At 47.0% G+C, this 26,172-nt stretch overlaps 1 protein-coding gene across 1 annotated transcript in view; it reads right to left on the reverse strand.

The window, feature by feature from the left end:
* COPA (coat protein complex I subunit alpha) overlaps positions 1-26,172 on the reverse strand; it is a 74,015-nt gene that overhangs the window by 13,968 nt on the left and 33,875 nt on the right. The window contains exons 21-30 of the mRNA XM_032977304.2: positions 25,118-25,213; positions 22,916-23,004; positions 21,804-21,927; positions 20,739-20,828; positions 20,353-20,462; positions 19,013-19,090; positions 16,710-16,778; positions 10,593-10,729; positions 6,708-6,894; positions 3,644-3,754 (exon numbers count right to left, since the gene is read on the reverse strand). Of these exons, the coding sequence (XP_032833195.1) occupies positions 3,644-3,754; positions 6,708-6,894; positions 10,593-10,729; positions 16,710-16,778; positions 19,013-19,090; positions 20,353-20,462; positions 20,739-20,828; positions 21,804-21,927; positions 22,916-23,004; positions 25,118-25,213 (1,091 nt within the window). The remainder of the gene's footprint in view (positions 1-3,643; positions 3,755-6,707; positions 6,895-10,592; positions 10,730-16,709; positions 16,779-19,012; positions 19,091-20,352; positions 20,463-20,738; positions 20,829-21,803; positions 21,928-22,915; positions 23,005-25,117; positions 25,214-26,172) is intronic.

Consider the following 26,172-nt stretch of genomic DNA (forward strand, 5'->3'; position numbering starts at 1 on the left):
TCCTGGAACATCAGGCTGAAGAATATGGAAAAAAGTGTAGGTGCCAGCACGCAACCTGTCCGAGAGGCTTCCATTGTGTTTTACCCAGCCTTTCTGTCCGACGTGGAATTGCTGCACGATGATACGGAACTTGGGACGGCAGCCCAGTTGGGACAGTATTCTCCAGAGACCATCACGACTGACTGTGTCAAAAGCCTTATTCAGGCAATGAATGCAGCATAGAGGCCCATGTTCTGTTCCCTGCACTTTTCTTGTAACTGCCTCAGGAGAAAAAACATGTCTACTGTTCCCCTCCCTGACCTGAAGCCGCACTGGCTTTCAGGGAGGACTTCTTCAGCAATGGTGGGCACTAATCTGTCTAGTAGGACCCTGGCCAGAATTTTGCCTGCGATAGAGATACGCAGTCATATTTCACCCCATTGTTCTTGTATAGGGAGACAATCACTATATCCCGGAGATCTTGGGGTAATGCTCCCTTCTCCCAGCAAGATGAAAAAAGGTCTGTGAGGCTGTCCAGAAGTGCATCTCCTCCCTCCGTGTACACCTAGGCTGGGGATCCCATCGATACCAGGTGCCTTGTGCGATTTAAGTTTCTTGATGACAGATGCAATCTCAGCCTGTGTTGGTGGTGTGTCCAGTTTAGTCCTCACTTCACGCTGTTGGATCTTGGCTTTGGATGCTTCTTGGACTGTCCGCTTTTCTGCGAAGAGACTGCTAAAGTGTTATGCCATCTGATGATCTTAAAGGGGCCTGTGTCCCCCATGTCTGCATACAGCTGTGTCCTTTCTGCAAGGTCTGTCCACCAGTTGTTTTTGAGGATTCTCAGATTTGTTTTGCAAGGTTTTGCACGCAGCGGTGTTATGCAGCTTTTGTGACTTGGTCATTGGGACAGGCAAGTAGTCTGGAATGACAGGGCAGTATAGTCTGGAGGAGTGATTCGATTTCCGGGTCATTCTCATCGAACAAATCGTTGTTTCCCTGTTGAGAAGCCAACCACCTCCGCAGCTGTGTCCTGAACAGCTGTTTTTAGACGTTTCCACTGCTCTTCAGGGTCTGCATCCGTGCCCGAGTCTTGATATTCACGGAGTCTGGTCTTGAGCTTCTTCTGGAATTCCTCCCTTAACAGGGGGAGCTTCTCTACTTGGAACTTTTGGGGTGAAGACCTTTCTTTTTGGGTGGTGGTTTGATCCTGAGAGTGATCAATCTGTGGTCTGTATAGCAGTCACCGCTGGGCATGATTGCGTCTTTTTCACGTGCAGGGATGTAATCCAGTAGTTGCCAATGCTTGGAGCGCGGATGTCTCCACGTAATCTTATATCTGGCTTTTTGTTTGAACAATGTATATGTTATGCAGAGGTTGTGTTCTGTGCATAGCTCTAGTACCATACGATCATTGTTGTTGCAGTTTCCAATTCCATGCTTTCCAAGGGCTCCCCTCCAGAGGTCATGGTTCTGACCGACTCTTGCGTTGAAGTCTCCCATCACAAGAAGCTTATCTTTGCGGTCAACCCCCCCAGAGAAGAGTTCCGAGGACATGATAAAATTACTTCCTTGCGTCTTGATCAGCCTGTAAGGTTGGTGAATATACACTGATTATGTTGGCAAATTGGTTACCCTGGATGGGTAGTCGTAGAGACATCAGGCGGTCTCTGAATGGCCAATTGGAAGGCTCAGGGGATTGCCAGCGATGATGTTCATGAGGCCAATGCCTGATAGGCGTCTCTCCTCTTTGGCTTTCCCTGAACAGAAACAGTTGTAGCCCGCCCCGTGTTCAGTAAAGGATCCCTGCTCTGCAAAGTGAACTTCGCCGAGTGCTGCGATGTCAATGTCGAGTTTGGCAAGCTCCCTTGCCACGAGAGCCGAGCGTCTTTGTGGTCGGTTCTATTCATCCGAGTCCTTCATTGTGCAAATGTTTGGTTTCTATATTTCATTCTGAACCTTGTAAAGAGATGCCCGTTGACCGCGGTAAGCCAACCGGGTGAGTTGAGGCAAGCTTCGTTTAGGCCACTTTTTTAGGCCTCTCTCCACCAGCAGCAACCAGTGCTGTCCCTAGAAAAGGCTGGATGATGTTGTTGCCTCTAGTCAACAAATGACCAAAACGGCCGAGCCGCCTACAGGCAGGTTTAAAGCTGCGGCTGCCAGTGTCATCTTGAACCTACCGTTTTTGCCTCTCCCATCGCTGTAGGACTTTCCTTGTCCTCCCGCCTGCGCTAGAGTTTGTTTCAAGTGCAGATCAGCTCGCGCACACCAATTCCAATCTTTAGGCTCGTGGTTACTCCACAGTGGCTCAGCGAGCTAAGATGACGATGGAAACCACAGAGCTGTAGGTTTACATTTGGAGTGGCCATCTCCTAGGTGAGTTGCCGCATCAAGCTATAAAGGCCCCACTTGCCCAGGGGGGTACTAGGAATTATTCGATTGTACTTAGGCTGGGACCTCCCCCTCGACCTTACCACCATAGGTGACCCAACCAGGAGCATAACTCCCGACGGCTTCACTCTCAGAATCATTGGAACACTCATGCCTTTCAAGGTGACAATCCTTGGAAACGCATGTATGTACACACAGCATGTGTATACAACATTAGAATCGTGTGCAGAGGTTGTGATGTGTGAAGTGTGCAGCCTCCTGAATACAAAAACAAAGATCCCCGTGAAGCCGTGAACAGACTGTTGGGGCAAGTAATGTTCACGAGCACCTGTGAAGGCCCGGCACGGCACACGAGGGTGGGGGTGGGCAGCACCACATTCGAGCACCTTTGTCTACCTTGTAGCAACGTTTACGCATCTCACTAGGTACTCATTTGAGGCAGATTTGACCTAGGGAGGCCCAGGACTGGTTAAAATATTTGCCACTTACTGTATGTGCCCAGATGTGTTTGCGTGTGTCTGTGTACCAAGGTGTATGCAGGTGGGTGCGTGTTTAGGTGTTTACATGTGTAGCGCCATGGATGGGCTGCACGTGCAGGCAATGACAGGCAGCCCTGAAGCAGTTGGGGGGCTGTGAGGGATTCTACGATCCCTCGCAAACACTCCCAAAGGCTGGGGGGCTGCGGCTGCACTGACCTGCAACGGCAGACATGCGGACCTCAGTGGGGGACACTGGGGTCACCCACATCCCTCACTGAGGTCCGCACATCCGCTGAGAAACGGATATAAGGCGAACCTCTGGAGAGGTCCAGGCAGTTTAAAAACCGAAGCAATTGGAGATGGAAGCAGTTGGAAACCGGAGCAGTTGAAGATAACCAGTTGAAGAAAGAAGACCTGCTAGAGTAGGACTCTGAACCCACTTCGCCGTCCTTTTAAGGACCGAAGCTCTGTGAGGTCAGTGTTGGACCTGTACCTTGGCTGGGTCAGGTCAGGTAGTCTCACATAGTATATTATAGCCAGAGGACCTGGAGCGTAGTCGGGTTAGGCACGCTACACAGGAGGCGTATAATATACCAAGTGGAAGAGCTCCTCAAGATAAACTGTATGAAGAATTGATGTATAGTAGTTAGGGTATGTGTGGATAATAAAGACGTGCCCCCCCCCACGAAGTGTCTCCGGAGCAACACTACACATGCGTATAGGTGTATGCCCAGGTTTGTGTATGTGTGTCTATCTGTGTGTAACTAGGTGCATCTCTGTTTTGTGTGCGTCACCTCGCAAGTGCGTTTCTGCTGCTCAAGGGTGTCCTTGGGTAGCCGCTTGCGTTCCACCTCCATGGAGAGCCCTACCATGTACTCACGGCAGATTCCCACCAGCTGCTGGGCCTGAGTAGCACAACAGTGACACCCACAAACGTGAATTTACATACACAAGCAACTCACACAGAGACAAAGATCCCTCGTGTAGCCTTTAACAGGGTGTTTGGGGCAAGTGTCCTCCTTTACCGGAGCACATAGTATTCCCGTCTTTGCTCTACTAACTGTTGGTCACCTAATATACAAACCTATAGCCCATATTTTCAACCTGTCCATCAAAGAAGCATCAGTTCCTCTAGAGTGGAAACATTCCTATGTCCATCCACTTCACAAAGGGGGCCCTAAAGATGATCCAAATAACTACCGACCTATCTCAATTTTGTCCCCGTTAATGAAAATTTTTGAAAAATCATTGAACTACCAAATTAGCAGTTTCCTGTCCACCAACAATTTACTACATCTAAAACAATCTGGGTTCCGAAAAAAATAGAGCACATCTGCTGCATTAGACTCTATGAATCACATTTACAGTAGCCTTGATAATAAGCAGTACTGTGCCTGTCTTTTTCTAGACCTGTCCAAAGCTTTTGATACAGTAGACCACGACACCCTGGTTAGTAAACTAAGTTGCCTCGGTTTTTCCGAAAACGCAGTAAAATGGTTACAAAATTACCTCTTTTCTCGCACCCAAACTGTATTCACAGATGGTTGGAGGTCAAACAGTGTAAAGATAACAAAAGGGGTTCCACAGGGTTCCATCCTCGGCCCCCTTTTGTTCTCTCTTCATGTCAATGACTTGGGCACTGACCTGGATCATTCCAGGGTAAATCTTTTTGCAGACGACACGATGCTGATTACTGCTGGCCGCTCTCCGGATGACGTGATTGCTAAGCTACAGGGTGATTTAAACAAACTACAACATCAGCTAGTTGCTCCTAAACTAGTCCTGAATACCTCCAAAACCAAGGTGCTATGCTTCTCACCAGGACTAAAGCAGGAAGTAATTTTTCCCCAATTACATTCCTTAAATAATTATCAAATAGAGCAAGTCAAGATCTATAAGTATCTTGGGGTCATCCTGGATTAAAAACTGAATTTTGAAGATCACATTGATTATATTGGTAAAAAGACAAAAATAGAAATTGGTTTTCTGTATCGACACAAGCACTGCTTCCCCCCAATGTTCCGTTTGGAATTGATATAAGCTACCATACTGCCTTTACTTGACTACTGTGACATCGTGTATAAATCAGCCCCAAGTACTGTACTGAAGAAGCTTGATTCTATCTATCACTCGGCCTTAAGATTTACATTGAACTGCCCATATAGGACTCACCACTGTGATCTCTACATTGGGTCAAACTTAACATCTCTTAATGTTCGACGGCTTGTGCACCAGCTTATTTATTCACGATGTACTTGCAAATTCCCTATTGCCGTACAAAAACTGGAGGAAGGGCCTTTGCTATGGATGCCCCCAGAGTCTGGAATGCTATTGCAAATAAACTGCAACTTGAATCACTACCAATGAAATCTTCTCTCAAAACTGCTCTAGAGGAGTTGTACACCCCTAGCTGCCACTGCTATTCATTGGCGTAAAATACAATAAAATGTTTCGCTCCGGATGACGCTGCAAAGTATGATCTGTATTTTGATTTAGCATGCTGATCTTAAAGGTGCTACTCCGACTGATGCTTCTGTTGTTGTGGAATAACTCATGCAGCCAGCAATGGCTCTAGGATTTGGTGTTACATGTTATTTATGTAGTTTATTGTAAAAATTCGGTCACAGTCCCTGTGATCACTGTTACGTTGCAATTATGGCTTTATTTTTTGGTGATTTGGAAAAGTTTTTTGGTTTGGACATGTTTGTTTTGTTGTAGTATGGTGTTAGACTGATGGCCTTAATCTAAGTTTTCTTGTGGTTGTTGTTGTTTGACTTGCATCCCACTGCGATTTTTTGGACACAGCATTGGTGTACGGTGCTTTTTTCAGGAATACTTTGCTGTTGTTTTTCAATGATTTTCTGTTTGCAGTCACATAGTCACTTTCAGATGTTTTTTCTTGTCCGTGTTTTTGTTTTTTTGTTTGTTGTGGTTGCACCCGATTCAAGAGCCGAATGGCTCACAGGGCTATACCAAAATAAATAAACTGAAAACTAAAAACAATATTTTAATTTACCAAGTAAGGCCCACTGAGCTATGTAGCTTTTTTTCAGAAGTGACCTGGCGACAAATGATAGCTTAAAGAAGTGGCTTTTCAAGTGGACATTTATAGCAGCCAAAAAATCTAAACGCATGTTTCTTAATGTGGAGGGAAAAACCGGAAGACCCAGAAAAAATTCAACATTAGGATTTGTTCAATCCGACAACCTGCTGCATACCAGGTGAGGTAGTTATCTCGCCAACGTGGCGAGATGTTAACTAGGTGCTACTATAAGAGAGTAGCATCTATGAAGGGCATTACGGTACACCTATGAGGGGGAGGTGTGGGCAGTACCGCCACATAATGTTTTTACACGGTGCAAAAGGTACCCAATTAAGGCTGAATCGACCTCAGGGAGGCCCAGGACCAGATCAGATATTCACCACCGATGTTGTCAGTGAGCAGGAATCGAACTCAGGTTGCCGAGTTCGAAAAGACAAAGATCCCCCATGTATCCTCAACAGACTGTTTAGGACAAGTGCTGTTAGCAAGCACCTCCAGAGGGGGTGGGTGGCCAGCACCATGCCTGATATCCATTGTCTCCCCAGTGGCGATGTTTACACACTGCACCAGTTACTCATTTGAGGCTGAGTCGACTGAGAGGAGGCCCAGGACCGATTAAAATAATCATCACTGGTGTTGGCCGTGAGCGGGAATTGGACTCGGGTCACCGGGTCCATAGCGCAGCATGCTAACCGTTAACCTCGCACACTCACAGTCACACACACTCTCATGCAAAAGTCTCACGCTAGGTAACAAACACTCACAGCCTACCCCACCCGCATGGCCTCTCCATCTCTCCGCACACGCAAACGCACCTCGGCGATCTCCTGCTTATTGTCCACCACGAGGAGTGGCACGGACAGCAGCACTGAGCGGAATCGCTCCAGGGCTTCCTCGAACTTGCCGGCCGTGGTGAGCTGGTAGCAGGCCTGCAGGCGTGCAATCAGCTCTGCCAGGCGCACCCCCACTGCCGGCAGGCCCCCACGTGCACCCGCGTCCTTCCTGCAGCAGCGGCGGTAGTGGCATCATCATCATCACCACCGCCACCACTGCGATTAGTGGTAGAGGCAGCAGCATTATCACCATCACCATTGCGATCAGCGGCAGCGGCATAGGCAGCAGCAGCATTAGCAACGGCATAGTCGTCATAAATATCAGTAGCGGCATCATCACCACCAGTGCAATCAACAGCAGCAGCACCAGTTGCAGCAGCAGTATCATTATCAGTACAAATGGCAGCAGCATCAATGTCATCAGCAGCATCATCATTAATACTAAGTGTCGTCAGCACTAACAGCAGCATAAACATCAATACCAGTAGTAATAACATCGTCATCATCTTCTTAGCTCTTTCGGTAAAGTCACGTTGAAGGGAAACAATAAAATAATAAAATATATATAAAACAATAAAAATTCTCACGACGTTTCGACCATAACACAAACGGTCGTCATCAGGTGTGTCGGTTTGCATTACTTTATTTTTAAATGGCGTATTTATTTATAAAAACGTCAGCACCACGCGCAGCGATTTGGCAGTTTATTTAGAAGGACGAGTCCATCTATGTTCTGAAAAAAGGAGGGGGGAGACGAAAAATTTATGTATGCTGTCTGAAAGCCACTGTAAGCGTGAACAATCAATTAAGACCTGAAATTGTTTATCAAATCTTTCCAATGATTGCTAAGCCAGAATCCATCTTCTCGGTTGAAATTGTCTCTGTGCTTGTATATGTGGATAGCCTCATGAACGAATCTCTCATGGTAGCCAGATGGCTTACAAAGAACCTCTGTCTTGGAAAAGTCAATGTCATGTGAGCCTACTGAATTATAACAATGATCTGCCACGGCCGAGGTGTTGGTCCTACCGTGTTTAAGGTCTGCTTTGTGTTCACGAATGCGGTCCGAGACATGGGTTTGGTTTCTCTAATGTAACTCCTACCACAGAGGCAACTTAGTTTGTAGTTTGTCCGGAAACACATCTTTTACAGACGGAACCAGATCACGGATTTTGTGTAATGTGTTGAAACGGACCTGGATCTTGTGTTTATTCAAGATTTTGGAGATCTTCATTGTGATCCCCGCAATGTAGGGTAAAGTGATGGTTTTGAAAGGCTCCTCAAGAGGGTCCTTCTTCATGGTTTGAGTGATAGCTTTGCGGATTGTATAGTCGGAGTAACCATTTGACTTAAGAGCTTGGTGTACGTGCTTGAGTTCACTGCCTATGTGTTCCTGGTCGGATATGCATTGGGCTCTATGATACAGAGTCTTGATGAGAAAATTCTTCTGTGATGGATGGTGGTGGGAATCTGGTTTCAGATAAGCATCCGTATGGGTAGCTTTCCTGTAGACAGAGTGGCTCATTGAACCATCAGGTCTCTCTTTAATTAAGACATCCAAAAAAGGTAGCTTGCCATCTTTTTTGACTTCCATGGTAAATCTGATGGCTGGGTATATGGAATTGATGTGGTCGAAGAATTGGTCTAGAGCAGGCCGGCCATGTGGCCAGATGACAAAAGTGTCATCCACGTACCTCTTCCATAAGGTTGGGCGCAGAGTGGCAGTCTGGATGGCGTCAGTCTCAAATTTCTCCATGAAAATGTTGGCTACAACCGGAGATAGGGGGGAGCCCATTGGGGTGCCCTCAGTTTGTTTGTAGAAAGTTCCATTCCAAGTGAAGTATGTAATGGTTAAACAGTGTCTCACCAGGGGGGGGGGTACCTCAGTGTTTAGTCCTTGATGAACCAAGTCTTCAATGATTGCGATGGTGTCAGGTACAGGAACCTTGGTGAATAAGGAAACTACATCAAAACTGAGAAGCAGGTCGTCTGGGGACAGGGAAATACCCTTGATTGTCGATACCAGGTGAGTAGAATTTTGTACCGCAGAGGTGGTTTTTCCAGTGAAAGGATGCAGGATTTCAGACAAAAAACGAACCAGTTTGTAGGTGGGGGAGTTGATAGTAGAGACGATGGGACGAAGGGGTGTATCTACTTTACGTATTTTTGGTAAGCCGTATAATCTTGGTGGCCTGGCAGCAGAAGGTTTCAACAAAAACTGTTTAGATTGATCAATTAATGCGGTTGAATCAGAAATTATTTTGTTGGTTTGTGTGACGAGGCTGTTGGTGGGATCTCTTTTTATTTTTGTATAACTACCATCGTCGAGTAATTCTTTAATTTTGTTGTATTGTATTTTATCCATGATGACAGTAGCATCATACTTCACTTGGAATGGAACTTTCTACAAACAAACTGAGGGCACCCCAATGGGCTCCCTCCTATCTCCGGTTATAGCTAACATTTTCATGGAGAAATTTGAGACTGACGTCATCTAGACTGCCACTCTGCACCCAACCTTGTGGAAGAGGTACGTGGATGACACTTTTGTCATCTGGCCACATGGCCGGCCTGCTCTAGACCAATTATTCGACCACATCAATTCCATACACCCAGCCATCAGATTTACCATGGAAGTCGAAAAAGATGGCAAGCTACCTTTTTTGGATGTCTTAATTAAAAAGAGACCTGATGGTTCAATGAGCCACTCTGTCTACAGGAAAGCTACCCATACGGATGCTTATCTGAAACCAGATTCCCACCACCATCCATCACAGAAGAATTCTCTCATCAAGACTCTGTATCATAGAGCCTAATGCATATCCGACCAGGAACACATAGGCAGTGAACTCAAGCACGTACACCAAGCTCTTAAGGCTAATGGTTACTCCGACTATACAATCCGCAAAGCTATCACTCAAACCATGAAGAAGGACCCTCTTGAGGAGCCTTTCAAAACCATCACTTTACCCTACATTGCGGGGATCACAAAAAAGATCTCCAAAATCTTGAATAAACACAAGATCCAGGTCCGTTTCAACACATTACATAAAATCCGTGATCTGGTTCCGTCTGTAAAAGATGTGATTCCGGACAAACTACAAACTAAGTTGCCTCTGTGGTAGGAGTTACATTGGAGAAACCAAACGCCATGTCTCGGACCGCATTCGTGAACACAAAGCAGACCTTAAACACGGTAGGACTAACACCTCGGCCGTGGCAGATCATTGTTATAATTCAGTAGGCTCACATGACATTGACTTTTCCAAGACAGAGGTTCTTTGTAAGCCATCTGGCTGCCATGAGAGATTCGTTCATGAGGCTATCCACATATACAAGCACAGAGACAATTTCAACCGAGAAGATGGATTCTGGCTTAGCAATCATTGGAAAGATTTGATAAACCATTTCAGGTCTTAATTGATTGTTCACGCTTACAGTGGCTTTCAGACAGCATACATAAATTTTTCGTCTCCCCCCTCCTCTTTTCAGAACATAGATGGACTCGTCCTTCTAAATAAACTGGAAAATTGCTGCGCGTTGCGCTGACGTTTTTATAAATACGCCGTTTAAAAATAAATAAAGTAATGCAAACCGACACACCTGATGACGACCGTTTGTGTTATGGTCGAAACGTCGTGAGAATTTTTATTGTTTTATATATATTTTATTATTTTATTGTTTCCCTTCAACGTGACTTTACCGAAAGAGCTAAGAATATGAATTACTGCAGTCACGAAAGCTTTAAATCAAAATCGTCATCATCATCGTGAACAGCAGCAGCAAAAGCAGCAGCAGGAGCAGCTTCTGCATTGCTTTGGCGTCGCGTTCCCACCATGTTGGCAGCTCCCCCCTCACCCGCCGTACCAGTTGCGGTGCGGATGGCCCTGCAGGGGCGGCAGCGAGGGTAAGCCCTGGTGCGCAGTGCGCGCACGTGACAGCGTCTGCATGAACAGAGGCTTGTACGGCCCGAAAGCCACCACCCCAACCTGGTCGTGCAATAGCTGCGGCACGCGAGAGAGCACAAACAGAGAGGCAGACAAGGATCCTCCATATAGCCTCAACAGACTGTTGGGGGCAAGTTCTGTTAGCAAGCAGTGCATATGAACGAGGGGGCGGGTTGCCAGCACCATGCCCGGCCGCCTTCGTCTCCCCAGTGACAACGTATTTACACCTAAAAGCAAACGTACTCATTTAAGGCTGAATCAACCTAGGGGAGGCCCAGGACCAGTTCAGATAATTGTTGTCACCGGTGTTGGCCGTGAGCGGGAATCTAACTCGGGTCCGCCAGGTCCATAGCGCAGCACGCGAACTGCTACGCCACCGTTCCCCACGCGTGGTCACAAACGCGGCACACACAGTCCATGCCGCTTGCACTTGCTATCAAGAAGGGCTATTGCCTAAAACTTCACCTATTTTATATATCTACTAGCAGGAAGTACCCGGCTTTGCCCGCGGGGAAAATATATTTAAAAACTAGCCTTCTCTTAAAAAAACATAACATGTACATACACAAATACTAAGCTATTATGAGAGCCCGGCGTTCCATTTGTCCGTCAACAAAATTACGAGAGCCTTTCAGAAGTCCTGAATAAAAAAGTTATAGAAAGTGGGGGTAAAAAGCTGACTTAAAAGGTTCCAAATGTTTTCGACCCCCATCCCACCCAATTTATTTTTATTTTATAGGCATATATACCTACACAGCCAACATACAATAGAATAAGTTGTATCTAGTGACCCTACAGTAGTATCTAGTGACTCCACAGCAGTATCTACTGACTCTAGTAGTATCTACTGAATCTACAGGAGTATTTACTGACTCAATAGTAGTATTTACTGACCCTATAGTAGTATCTACTGACTCTAGTAGTATCTACTGAATCTACAGGAGTATTTACCGACTCAATAGTAGTATTTACTGACTCTACAGTAGTATCTACTGACTCTACAGTAGTATCTACTGACTCTACAGTAGTATCTACTGACTCTACAGTAGTAACTACTGGCTCTACAATAGTATTTACTACTCTACAGTAGTGTCTACTGACAATATAGTAGTAACTGCACACATTGAGGTGGGGGGGGAGGACATCACACTGTTCAGGATTTTCCTCAGCCTGTGCTTCTGCTGCAGTAACTGTGCAGTCTCTGGCTTGTTTTGTTTGACGCACGCTGTTCTGTGGTCCTCAGCCCATGCTGCTGCGGTGCCTTGGTCGTTTGTTTGCTGTTGAGACAGCCGCTGCACCTCCACTGTTTGTTTTGCACACCACAGTGCCGCCATTCTCTTTGTTTTGGAGAGGCATTTCATCTTGTAAACAAAATGACCAACAAGTTTTTAATGCGAAAGAACATCCCTCCCGTCCCTGCTCAGCAATCTTTTTCATGTTGCTAGGGGCAACCGCGAGTCACATTCCATGCATGTGCAGATGCACGCTTTAGCGTGCCCTCACAGTTATCATTACGAACAGAGTACATTGTTAGAAAGTGTGATTTTCCTCGTTTAGGCTTAGTTTTTTGTATCTGTGTACGTTGAAACGCAAACAAAAAGTCTGTCAGTTAAAAGCTTTACAAGGAAGGCACATATAGAGAGACAGATAGTCAGAAATGACTTTTATAGGTAACTAGCGGTAAGTACCCGGCATTGCCCGGGTAAAAAATATATTTCAAAACTTCTCCTAAAAACCTTACATATACATACACAGATACTGGGCCGTTTGTCCATTTCTCCACCAACAAAATTATAAGATGCTTGCACAAGTCCAAACAAATAGAAAGTGGGGGGTAAACAGTTGATCTCAAAGATTTCCGAAAATTGTCGACACCCCCCCCCCTCTCAAAAAATATATTGACCCTCACATAGGTATATATAGCTACACACCCTACATACAACAGAGTAAGTAGTATCTATTGACTCTGTAGTTGCATATACTGACTGTACAGTAGTATCTAATGAGCCAGTAGTAGCTACTGACTGTTTAGTAGTATTTACTGACTGCAGTAACTACTGGCCGTAGTAGTATCTCCTGGCCCTACTGTAGTATCTAGCGACTCTATAATAGTAACAACTAACTTTATCAAAGTATATGCTGACTCTATAGTAGTATCCACTGACTATAGTAGTATCTACTAACTCTATAGCAGTATCTACTCTATAGTAGTATCTACTGACTCTAGTAGCTAATGACCGTAGTAGTATCTACTGACTGTATAGTAGTATCTACTTACTGTAGCAGTATTTACTGACTGTAGTGGTATATGATTGTTTTAGTATCTACTAACTCTATAAAACAGTATCTACTATTACTACAGCAGTGCATACCGACTGTGGTGGTAACTGCTATCACTACAGCAGTGCATACCGACTGTGGTAGTACCTGCTATGATTACAGCAGTGGATACTGACTGTGGTGGTACCTGATATGATAACAGCAGTGCATAATGACTGTGGTGGTACCTACTATGATTACAGCAGTGCATACTGACTGTGGTGGTACCTGCTATGATTACAGCAGTGCATACTGACTGTGGTCGGACCTGCTATGATTACAGCAGTGCATACTGACTGTGGTGGTACCTGCTCTTCACTACAGTAGTGGAAACTGCTGTGGTGGCACGTGCCATCATTACAGCAGTGCATACTGACTGGTGATACCTGCTATGATTACAGCAGTGGATACTGTGGTGGAACCTGCTATCATTACAGCAGTGCATACTGACTGGTGATACCTGCTATGATTACAGCAGTGCATATTGCTGTGGTGGTACCTGCTTTCACTACAGCAGTGCAAACCGACTGTGGTGGAACCTGCTATTACAGCAGCGCATACTGACTGGTGGTACCTGCTATGATTACAGCCATACATATTGTGGTGGTACCTGCTTTCACTACAGCATTGCATACTGCTGTGGTGGTACCTGCTATGACTACAGCATTGCATGCTGACTGTGGTGGTATCCTGCTGTGACTACAGCAGTGCATGCTGACTGTGGTGGTATCCTGCTATGACTACCGCAATTGCATGCTGACTTTGGTGGTATGCTGCTTTCACTACAGTATTGCATGCTGACTGTGGTGTTATCCTGCTATCACTACAGCAGTGCATACCTACTTTTGGTGGGACATGTTTTTCCTAGACCAGTGCATACTCACTGTGGTGGTACCTGCTATCACTACAGCAGTGCATACTAATTGTGGTGGTACCTGCTATGATTACAGCAGTGCATATTGACTGTGGTGGTACCTGCTATCGCTAAAGCAGTGCATACTAATTGTGGTGGTACCTGCTATGATTACAGCAGTGCATATTGACTGTGATGGTACCTGCTATCGCTAAAGCAGTGCATACTGATTGTAGCGGTACCTGCTATGATTACAGCAGTGCATACTGACTGTGGTGGTACCTGCTTTCACGACAGCAGTGGAAACTGCTGTGGTGGTACGTGATATCATTACAGCAGTGCATACTGACTGGTGCTACCTGCTATGATTACAGCAGAGGATACTGACTTTGGTGGTATCCTATGACTACAGCTGTGCATACTGTGTTGGTACCTGCTATTACAGCAGTGCATACTGACTGTGGTGGTACCTGCTATCGCTAAAGCAGTGCATACTGATTGTGGTGATACCTGCTATTATTACAGCAGTGCATACTGACTGTGTTGGTACCTGCTTTCACTACAGCAGTGGAAACTGCTGTGGTGGTACGTGCTATCATTACAGCAGTGCATACTGACTGATGCTACCTGCTATGATTACAGCAGTGGATACTGACTTTGGTGGTATCCTATGACTACAGCTGTGCATACTGTGTTGGCACCTGCGATTACAGCAGTGCATACTGACTGTGGTGGTACCTGCTATGATTACAGCAGTGCATACTGCTGTGGTGGTACCTGCTTCCACTACAGCAGTGCAAACCGACTGTGGTGGAACCTGCTATTACAGCAGTGCATACTGACTGTGGTGGTACCTGCTATGATTACAGCAGTACATATTGTGGTGGTACCTGCTTTCACTACAGCATTGTATACTGCTGTGTTGGTACCTGCTTTGATAACAGCAGTGCATATTGTGGTGGTACCTGTTATCACAGCATTGCATGCTGTGGTGGTACCTGCTTTGACTACAGCATTGCATGCTGACTGTGGTGGTATCCTGCTATGACTACAACTGTGCATACTGTGTTGGTACCTGCTATTACAGCAGTGCATACTGACTGTGGTGGTACCTGCTATGATCACAGCAGTGCATACTGCTGTGGTGGTACCTGCTTCCACTACAGCAGTGCAAACCGACTGTGATGGAACCTGCTATTACAGCAGTGCATACAGTGGTGGTACCTGCTATGATTACAGCAGTACATATTGTGGTGGTACTTGCTTTCACTACAGCATTGTATACTGCTGTGGCGGTACCTGCTTTGATAACAGCAGTGCATATTGTGGTGGTACCTGTTATCACGACAGCATTGCATGCTGTGGTGGTACCTGCTTTGACTACAGCATTGCATGCTGACTGTGGTGGTATCCCGCTATGACTGCAGCATTGCATGCTGACTGTGGTGGTATCCTGCAATGACTACAGCAGTGCATACCGACATGGTGGTTCCTGCTATGATTACAGCTTTCACTACAGTAGTACATGCTGACTCTATCTATGTTATATATGAAAGGAAAATTTGTGAATGTGTTCAAAATGTTTAGCATACTTGCCGACATGCAACGAACTTATATTATCATACACTCACACAACCACCGACCCATTCACTCATCATGCACTCACTCATCATACACTGACTCACTCATCATACGCTGACTCACTCAAACATCATACACTGAGAGTGTCATGCTGCCAGCAATGGCTGCTAGTTTGGTCTTACATGTTATTTATATCGTTTGTTAAATGAGACTCACAGTTCCTATGATAACCGTTGTTACATTGTTTTTTAAGCTTTTCTTTGGTGATTTAGAAAACATATGGTTATTCTATCTTATAGTTGGTATTGTTTGACTTGCATCACACTGGGATTTGAGCACACAGCGTTGTAAAGTAATCTACAACCTTCGATTCCTTTGCGCGATTGAAAGAATCGATTCTTGGCTCGCTTGGGTTTTATTTTAAATTAATGAGTTATCTTTTCATTTGTATGTTATGTTTTTAAGTTTTCAGACATTTTAAAATATTTATTTCCCCGCTAGTAGCAGTATATATATGGACTCTATAGCACAAAGTACTCACCTGACAGATTGCGTGACGAGGCCGAGTCCCGTGCAAAGCCTCCGGCCTCGCTTAGATTGCCCGGCCGGCCGAGGCTGTGGGCTGGGCCGCTACCCACCCCCCCCCCCCGCGCTACAATAATCCTATTTAATCGCTATAATTTTAGTATCTACCGACCCTATAATAGTAAGTGCACACATTGGGGTGGAGGGGGAGAGAAGAGGACGTGATGCTTTGATGAATTTACCTCAGCGTTGCGTGTAAATTTGTTGAATTTTGAAGAAAAAATGGCGTCCCCCCTGCAGCGACGGCGTCTGTGCGTTGCCAGGGGCAACTCGCGTCGGCGTTTCGCGCATGCGCAGCAGCGGGCCGGTCGGTAAAAGTAAATAAATAAAGATAAATCGCACTAAAACGTTAACTTAACTACTGTAAAGGTGACGGATGGCAAAACGGAATAGCCTATGCCAAGCAGGGGGCTTGGGGCGTGCCGCCCGGCAATTTTTTTTCTACGCGAACCCCGCGGTCCGAGAGCCAAATCTCTCGCAAGCGAGCGTACACAGACGGACAGACAGACGGACAGACAGACGGACAGACAGACAGACAAAAAATGAGTTTTATATGTTAGATATATTCCTTCTAAGGCCACACTCCCGTGATCACACATGGTGTTGTTGTAGTTTGTTGTTGTTACTGATGCGGAAGGTGTTGGGGTTCATTTTGTAGTTGATGATTGTGAGGGGTGGGTACAGGTGGGCTGTATTCACCCGCATGGCCGTCTCAAAGGAACCGGCGAGGATGTGGTCCACGGGCAGCTGTGAGTTTGTGCACCAGACCTGGAAGGCAACACAAGATATACACACACACATACACAGAACAGAGACACACAGATGGACGCAGATAGACACCACAGATGCACATACATGCACACAGACGCATGCACACACAAGACAAAGACACACACAACAGGGAGAGGGTCAGTGTACATGACCCCACAAAGATCCCCCGTGTAGCCTTTAACAAACTGTCGAGGCAAATGTATGTAAATCTGAACTTCTTTTACACGGTACGTAGCAAATGTGCTAATCAAAAGTACTATTAGTGAGTAGCACCTACAGTGAGGGAAAAAAGTATTTGATCCCCTGCTGATTTTGTATGTTTGCCCACTGACAAAGAAATGATCAGTCTATAATTTTAATGGTGGGTTTATTTGAACAGTGAGAGGGAATAACAACAACAAAAATCAAGAAAAACGCATGTCAAAAATGTTATAAATTGATTTGCATTTTAATGAGGGAAATACGTATTTGACCCCTCTGCAAAACATGACTTAGTACTTGGTGGCGAAACCCTTGTTGGCAATCACAGAGGTCAGACGTTTCTTGTAGTTGGCCACCAGGTTTGCACACATCTCAGGAGGGATTTTGTCCCACTCCTCTTTGCAGATCTTCTCCAAGTCATTAAGGTTTCGAGGCTGACGTTTGGCAACTCGAACCTTCAGCTCCCTCCACAGATTTTCTATGGGATTAAGGTCTGGAGACTGGCTCAGCCACTCCAGGACCTTAATGTGCTTCTTCTTGAGCCACTCCTTTGTTGCCTTGGTCATGTGTTTTGGGTCATTGTCATGTTGGAATACCCATCCACGACCCATTTTCAATGCCCTGGCTGAGGGAAGGAGGTTCTCACCCAAGATTTGACGGTACATGGCCCCATCCATCGTCCCTTTGATGCGGTGAAGTTGTCCTGTCACCTTAGCAGAAAAACACCCCAAAAGCATAATGTTTCCACCTCCATGTTTGACGGTGGGGATGGTGTTCTTGGGGTCATAGGCAGCATTCCTCCTCCTCCAAACACGGCGAGTTGAGTTGATGCCAAAGAGCTCAATTTTGGTCTCATCTGACCACAACACTTTCACCCAGTTGTCCTCTGAATCATTCAGATGTTCATTGGCAAACTTCAGATGGGCATGTATATATGCTTTCTTGAGCAGGGGGACCTTGCGGGTGCTGCAGGATTTCAGTCATTCACGGTGTAGTGTATTACCAACTGTTTTCTTGGTGACTATGGTCCCAGTTGCCTTGAGATCATTGACAAGATCCTCCCGTGTAGTTCTCGGCTGATTCCTCACCGTTCTCATGACCATTGCAACTCCACGAGGTGAGATCTTGCATGGAGCCCCAGGCCGAGGGAGATTGACAAATCTTGTGTTTCTTCCATTTGCGAATAATCGCACCAAATGTTGTCACCTTCTCACCAAGCTACTTGTCAATGGTCTTGTAGCCCATTCCAGCCTTGTGTAGGTCTACAAATTTGTCCCTGACATCCTTGGACAGCTCTTTGGTCTTGGCCATGGTGGAGAGTTTGGAATCTGATTGATTGCTTCTGTGGACAGGTGTCTTTTATACAGGTAACAAGCTGAGATTAGGAGCACTACCTTTAAGAGTGTGCTCCTAATCTCAGCTCGTTACCTGTATAAAAGACACCTGGGAGCCAGAAATCTTTCTGATTGAGAGGGGTCAAATACTTATTTCCCTCATTCAAATGCAAATCAATTCATAATATTTTTGACATGCGTTTTTCTGGATTTTTTTGTTGATATTCTGTCTCTCACTGTTCAAATAAACCTACCATTAAAATTATAGACTGATCATTTCTTTGTCAGTGGACAAACGTACAAAATGAACAGGGGATCAAATACTTTTTCCCCTCACTGTATAGAGGCCAGCACAGAACATGTGAGGGTGGGTGGCCAGCACCACGCCCAGCTGCCTGGTGCCCGTGGACCACACCTGGTGCTCATTTGAGGAAGCCCAGGACGGTTCAGAAATTCGTCACCGATGTTGGCTGCGAGCGGGAATCAAACTCTGGTTGCCAGGTTCAGAGTGCAGTACAGGGCTAACCACTGCGCCACCGCTTCCCCACACAGACACATACACAACGTTGCCTGTATAGCCACATATACTGCTGGAACCAGCAATGTCAGGCTGTGCATGTAGCATTGTGTTGGATTGCGCTGCTGGGATCTGTATTTAGTTATTTGTGTGTGTGTAGATATGTGTGTGGGCCACACCTGGCTCTGGCTGGTTCCTTTAGTCGGAGGAACGAAGAATCCCTCTTCTCCGCCGGTGAGAGGTCCAGACGGCACATCCTGTACACAACATCAAGGGGTTATCTGAACTATATAACTCTTTTTTCAGAAGCCATTTCTGGCCAGGTCGATTTTTCAGAAGCGACATGGCCACGAATGAAATTCAAAATGAGCGGCTGATGATGTGAAAATTGAAAGTAGCCAAATGCTCTAAACGCCTGTTCATTCTAAACATGGAGGGAAAATCTGGAGGACCCAGAGAAAATCCACGCGGCCATGGGGAGAACATGCAAACTCCAAATATAGACGCGTCAGGTTTGAACACACCTCCTGCATACCAGGCGAGATAGTTAACATCTTGCCACCGCGGCACCCTATAATCTCCCTTCCTTCTGGCAGACCCTGGCAGACCCTGGCAGCTGTTGCACATTTAATACTACTTAACCCCCAAGGTCTGCTTTCACAGTCCGATCAATGCTAACCGTCTGGCTTTAGGTCTTCCACTTGTTACACAGGTGACACGTCCTTTCAAGGACATCTCGGAATCTCATCATGACCATCACCACCAATCTGGCTTTAGGTTATTTTCCTCCTTCAGGGACCAGTTTCAGAGCCGTATTCTTAAGTCAGGACTCCGCTCAGGCTTGGGCCACCACCGCTCCTCAGCTGATTCCAAAGACGTGCGAGTGAGCGTCTCAGGCTCAGCCGTGGCTCGGGGCTCAGGCTCAGCCTCATGCAAATCCTGAGCATGGCTGGGACCCACCACAGCTCAGAGCTGGCTCGGAAAGTTAAGCGTGTGATGGCTTTGAGCCAACAGCTCAGTTGAGACAGAGTCAAGCCGGAGCCGAGCTGTGATGAAAAATGTGGGCCTAAAGAGTCTCAAAATCAACACCACCACCACTACCACCATGTGGCTTTAGGGTTTTTCTTCCCATTGGTTACCAACCTCTGGGTGGCACTTCAATGCCAGTCTCAGTGACCTGCCCTTATCCTCCACCTTACACGCTGTGTCCCACCCATCTCAACCTCCTTTTCCACCCAACATACCTTGTTCCACTCATCACTACCTCCTCATCCACTCTACACACAGTGTCCCACCCATCGCTACCTCCTCCTCCACTCTACACAACATGCCTCACCCATCTCAACCTCCTCCTCCTGTTCCCAACCTCCAAGTTGCCTACCCCATCCTCCTCCACTCCTACCCACCGTGTCCCACCCATCACTACCTCCTCCTCCTGTTCCCAACCTCCAAGTTGCTTATCCCATCCGCGAATATTACATCAATTTGATCTCTGCCTCTCTGATCCTGCATCACCCACCAGGTCGGGGGGCAGCTCCAGGTCCTCGTCCACGTCCCAGCCGCCGCCCTCCTCAGCCGCCTTTACTGCCGCGTCATCTCCGGTGCCCTCCACTGCGTCCGCAAAGCCCTCTGTGGGAAACAGAGTTGCCCGCTCGCTCTCTTACTTGCTCCCTTGCTCGGCGGTGGTGGTGGCTGTGATTGTGGTGGCAGGTGATGGTTGGTGGTGGTCGTGGTGATGATGTTGGCAGGGGTGGTAGCGAGTGATGATGATGGCGATACTGCTGGTGGTGGCGGTAGAAGTGGTGGTGGTGGTGGTAGTAGTAGTGGTTGGGCAGATGCGCAGAGTAACTGGCAAGTATCCTATGAGCCACAGGGGTTGCACCGTGGGAAGTGTCAATACCGTACCTTCGTCCAGCACGAGCTCCGCGTCATCACCCCAGCCCTCGCCGCCGCCCACCTCCATGTCCAGGTCAGCAGCCATCTGTCCTGCCTTGCCTACTCACAAAGATTCCCCGAAAGCAAGTGCTGTTAGCGAGCATTATGCAGGCCGGCACGGCGCATGAAGGTGTTGGTTTACCAGCACCATGCCCGGCAGCCTTTGTCTCTACAGTGCTGATTGTTTTACACACACTGCACTGGGTATTTATTTAAGGTGAAGTCGACCTAGGAGAGATTCCAGAATTGGTTCAAATATTCGCTGCCATGGATGTTGGCCGTGAGCGGGAATCGAGTTCGCCGCATAGTGCAACACGAACCACTGCACAACCACTCCCTACAGGTACATGCATTTAAAAGACAAAGATCTCCCGTATAGCTTTAACAGACTGTTGGGGCAAGTGTTGTTAGCGAGCACCTAAAGCACATGCAAAGACAAAGATTCCCCGTATAGCCTTAACAGACTGTTGGGGCAAGTGCTGTAAGCGAGCACCTATGAAGGCCGGAACTGTACACGAGGGGGTGGGTGGCTAGCACCACGCCCAACCGCCTGTGTCTCCCTAGTGACTATTTTTACACACCACATCAGGTACTCATTTGAGGCTGAATCGACCTAGGAGAGGCCCATAAACGGTTAAAACAATCGGGACTGGTGTTGGCCGTCAGCGGGAATCGAACTCGGGTCGCCGGGTTCAGTTAAACACCTAAAGCACATGCATACACACACACTCGTGTTTATTTACACCCGTGGACATTCACACATGTATCTCCGTATCCTATGTATTATTGTATCTCAGTGTCTGCCTCAGCGTGTCAAAATCCTGTGTCCCGTTTCTGTCTTAGTATCCTGTATTTCAGTGCCCCTGTTGCAGTGTCTGGTATGTCAGCGTCCCCTTGTCTCAGTATCTCGCATTTCCGTGTCACATCGCGTCCCAGTGTCCTGCGTGTCGGTGTCTCCATCGTGTCTCGGTGTTCCTGTACATATAGGTGCCTCATCGTGTCTCTGTGTCATCTCCGTGCGTCTCTGCATCATACCCTTGGCAGCCATGGCGCCCTCGAAGAATCCCTTGGAAACGGTGAGGAGCGGCCAGTTCGTGTCCAGTGGCATTACGGGGGGCGGCGGCTGCAGCAGCACAGCATCTGCATTCACCTCCGGCAGCTGCACACGGCGCAGGCGGCGTCATTACACACGGCATCACACATATGTAACAAAGATCCCCCGTGTAGCTTTAATAGACTATTGTGGCAAGTGCTGTTAGTGAACACTATGAAGGCCAGCACAGCACACCAGGGAGTGGGTGTCAAGCACCACGCCCAGCCGCCTTTCTCCCCCAGTGGTGCTGTTTTTACACACACCAGGTACTCATTTGAGGCTGAGTCGACCAAAGGGAGGCCCACGACCGGTTCAGATAATCGTCACTGGTATTGGCCGTGAGCGGGAATCGAACTTGGGCTGCCAGGTGAGTCGTACAGCGTGCTAACCGCTACACTACCGCTCCTCATTCGTCACACACATCACACACGGCATCACACATCACATACGGTGTGTGATGTGAACAAAGTTTTCAACTCGGTGAGGTTTCCTGGGTAAACGAATGGAATAATTATAAGAATTTTAATGTATTTATTATATTCCTGGTAATGATGGTAATATGTTCAGAAGCTAAATTCCAATTCTGAGCTCTGCTGCTAGCCACGAGAGCGCTTCAGAGGAGAAAGTTGGTGTAGTTTTGTTGTTACTCCTCCATTACAAAAGTCCAGACAACAGTAGTTACTACGTGGTCCACAGTTTGGGACTTTGTGATGCAAGGCCACAGCCGCACCACTGTGGCTCCGATGATGCATTCGATTGTTACGCCATCAGTGTCTTCTTGGAGGTGGAATGTCAAAGGCAGGAGGGTGTACGATTATGTTTGGGTGTCTGATGATGAGGTGTTTTTATTTTGGGATGTCCACATTGTGTTACTCTGTTTGCAGAGCAACAGCATTCTTCCGGATACGGGTGGTGTGATTCTCGGATGGTGACGGCGTGAATCACAAAAGTGGGCGGCAGAGGTGAGGGGGGATGAATTGGGACTGGAGTCTGTGGTGAGGCACACTCAATGGACACTCTCGCTCTCAAGAGCACTCTCCTGATAAATCCTCACCGTCTCCTTCTCCAGGTCGAACTGGGCCTTCAGGCCATCCGCCTCCTCGTCCAGGCCATGCGTGGCGGCTGTTAGGTACGCCAGGGACTCTGCGTGTGGCACACACAAACAGCAGAGCAAGATCCCCCACATATCCTTCAACAGACTGTTGGGGCAAGTTCTGTTTGGCCGGGTGGTGACTTCGCATGCCCTGTAATCCAGCGCTGAGGTGGTTCGCCACACTGATGCTGTGAAACTCCCTTCCCGTCGGGGTCAAGGAGGAGCCGTACACTGGCCTGCCAGAATGAGGCAGTACAGCAATCATGCGGACTCCACCTGTGCCGTCTGTACGATTTCCTCCCATGTGCAAAACAATCATTAAGTGGCTGATAACACCTTAATACAGGGTCTCCATAAAGTCCCTATCTATTTTTCTGAAATCAAAGCAATTCATGGTAAATTTTGCAATAATAATTAATCAGAGGTATATGTATTAATTACAATTAAGCATTGGATTCTACATGAGCACCACAAATATTTCTGCACAGCTCAAATCTATCAGCTGCACTGCGGAACAGTTTTGGCAGCATCTATGGTGTTATTTTTTGTAACTGCCGCTCCTACACATAATCTCGTAAACCTTGCAGATCTGTAACTCTTGCTCGATACACCTCTAACTTGATAAAGCCCCATGCAAAGACATCTGGAAGATGTTCAATCCAGAGATGGGGCCGTCCAGGGCCTCTTGCCACTGTGTCACACCCAACGATTTGGAAAACATTTGTTAAGGTTGTCCCGACGCGATATTTGCAAAATCACAAGAGACCCCATCTTAATGAAACTTTTACTACCATCGCACGTTCTTGGACCATTTATATTCATAGAGTCCTGCAAATATATATAAATACCATTAGTTCAATAAAATATATAGGGACTTTATGGACACCCTGTATATGAACGTATTGGCGGTACAACGGTGGTGGACGTTATATATAACAAAAAGCACTTTTTTGCAATAATTATTTATTTTCCGAGGATTCGCAACCCCGGTAAAAAAATATTGCGGGGTGTGCATCAAAATCAGTTCTTATGATGTGAAAGCGGTCGGAAGATTAATGTTAAAAGCAGCTGAACACAAAGCTTCAGTATGTTGCCGTATATAGCGGCACCCAGCCTTATGACGATTGGCTGCTCCATGTTCAAAAGGCAGATTTTACTCGTGCCGTAGACTTGGTCAGACAGTTCCTCGATTCAACGGACCCAAATCATGTCAAACTTGGTGACAGGGCTAATTAAAGGCTGATAAACAATTTTAGATTGTAGATTGTTTTATGAGGACCGGTATCTTATGCTGCACCAGTGTACTGCCAATACGTCCATATATAGAACCAGAGCTTGGGCAATTGTTGGTAGCACCGGCTCTTCGCCGCCTGACTGCTGCTGCCTTCCTGCTCATCTGTGGTTCCTCGTCACACCTTCGATAGTGAAGCTAATACTGTGCGGCAGTGGCGCCACGTTACAAGTTGACATTATCATCACGTTAGCCAGCATCTATGAAGGCTGGTATGGCACACGGGGGGTTGTGTGGCCAGCACAATGCCCGGTCGGACCCCCTTCATCTTCCCACTGTTGATGTTTTATACTTGCAGCATCAGGTACTCATTTGATGCTAAGTCGACTTGGGGGTGTCCCTAATCCGGTTCAAATATTCGTCAGTGACGGCGAGCAGAAAATCGTACTCAGGTCGCCAGGTTCGTAGAGCGGTGCCGCTAACCACTGCGCCACTACTCCGTGTGTTACGACAGCCGCCATTTGCCACTAAGTGGCGGCAACGTCAGCACGGTGCTTGGCGCTGGGCTAGGTGCACTTTGAGGGCACGTTAAACTGTTGAAGAGACAGATCCAGGTGACATGGGTGGCACTGACTGATATGACTGACATCTGCACCCCCTGCGCCAACTCGCTGCGTTTTAGCCGCACCGTCGCCTCCGCTCGTTGTTGTGATGCGGAGTGGAGTGGATGTGCCAGAGATCGGTTACCAGGAGGTGTCAAGATCGGCCTCTATGGAGGAGGCTCGTTAAGGATGCTACTGGGCAGTTGGGGAGGCAGTTGCTCTTCAACAATAGTGGAGGACCGAGGTGCTCACAATGACAAAAGCGCATAGGCGCTTCCACACGCACCATTCACTCAAGCCCAGTTTGATTGTGGGTGTAGGGACACTCACTCTGGCCGCAGTTCTTGAGGACCCGCACTCGCTCCGCCACGTCTCCCAAGTAGAGCGCGTTCTGGTAGTGGCCGCTCACGTCCTTGCGGATCTCGGCTGGGGAAGACACAAAGACAAAGATCCCGCCCCCCGTATCGCCGTTAACAAACTGTTGAGGCAAAAGATGTTGTAGCGAGTAGCACCTATGGTAGCTGGCAAGGCACAAGGGGATGGTGTGGCCGACACCATACCCCAGGCTGCCTTTGTCTCCCCGGTGCTGATGTTGAATATGCACTGCGCCAGTTGCTCATTTCTCCCAACCAGCTTAAAAGTCGCTACGAATCTTAACAGCGTTCATTGAAGCTCTGTGGATGTGTAGGCCTTCAGTTTAACATCTATTTCTGTGACCATTCACAAGCTAATCCCTTAGCTATTTCAATGCTAAATTACTAGTTGCCTCTGTGGATGTGTAGGATTTGACTTTAACATAGCCATTTCCGTGACAAGTCACAAGCTAATCCCTCAGCTATTTGCACAAGCTAATCCCTGAGCTATTTCAATGCTAAATTACTAGTTGCCTCTGTGGATGTGTAGGTTTTGACTTTAACATAGCCATTCCTGTGACCAGTCACAAGCTAATCCCTCAGCTATTTGATATGTAAACCCCTTTGTCAAGGTGCCTCCCTTCTCCCAACCAGCTTAAAAGTCGCTACAAATCTTAACATCGTTCATTGAAGCTCTGTCGTCCCGACAGGTCTGTACCTTTCACCTGAAGACGGCCGCTTGCGTTGTGGCCGAAACGTCGTGATAATTTAATTGTGTTATTTTATTATTTTATTCTCATTCTACGTGACCTTACCGAAAGAACCAAAGAAGATGAATCCCTCATACCCTTAACAGACTGTTGGGGCAAGTGCTGTTAGTGAGCACCTTTGAAGGCTGGAACGGCATACGAGTGGGTGGGTGCCAGCACTACACCCGACCACCTTTGTCTCCCCAGGAGCGATGTTTTTTATACTCCACACCAGGTACTCATTTGTGGCTGAGTCGACCTAGGGGAGGCCTAGGACCTGATC

This window comes from Petromyzon marinus, chromosome 62 (assembly GCF_048934315.1).
Source record: "Petromyzon marinus isolate PM22_M1 ecotype Great Lakes invasive population chromosome 62, UKy_Petmar_22M1.pri1.0, whole genome shotgun sequence".
Classification (NCBI taxonomy): domain Eukaryota; kingdom Metazoa; phylum Chordata; class Hyperoartia; order Petromyzontiformes; family Petromyzontidae; genus Petromyzon; species Petromyzon marinus.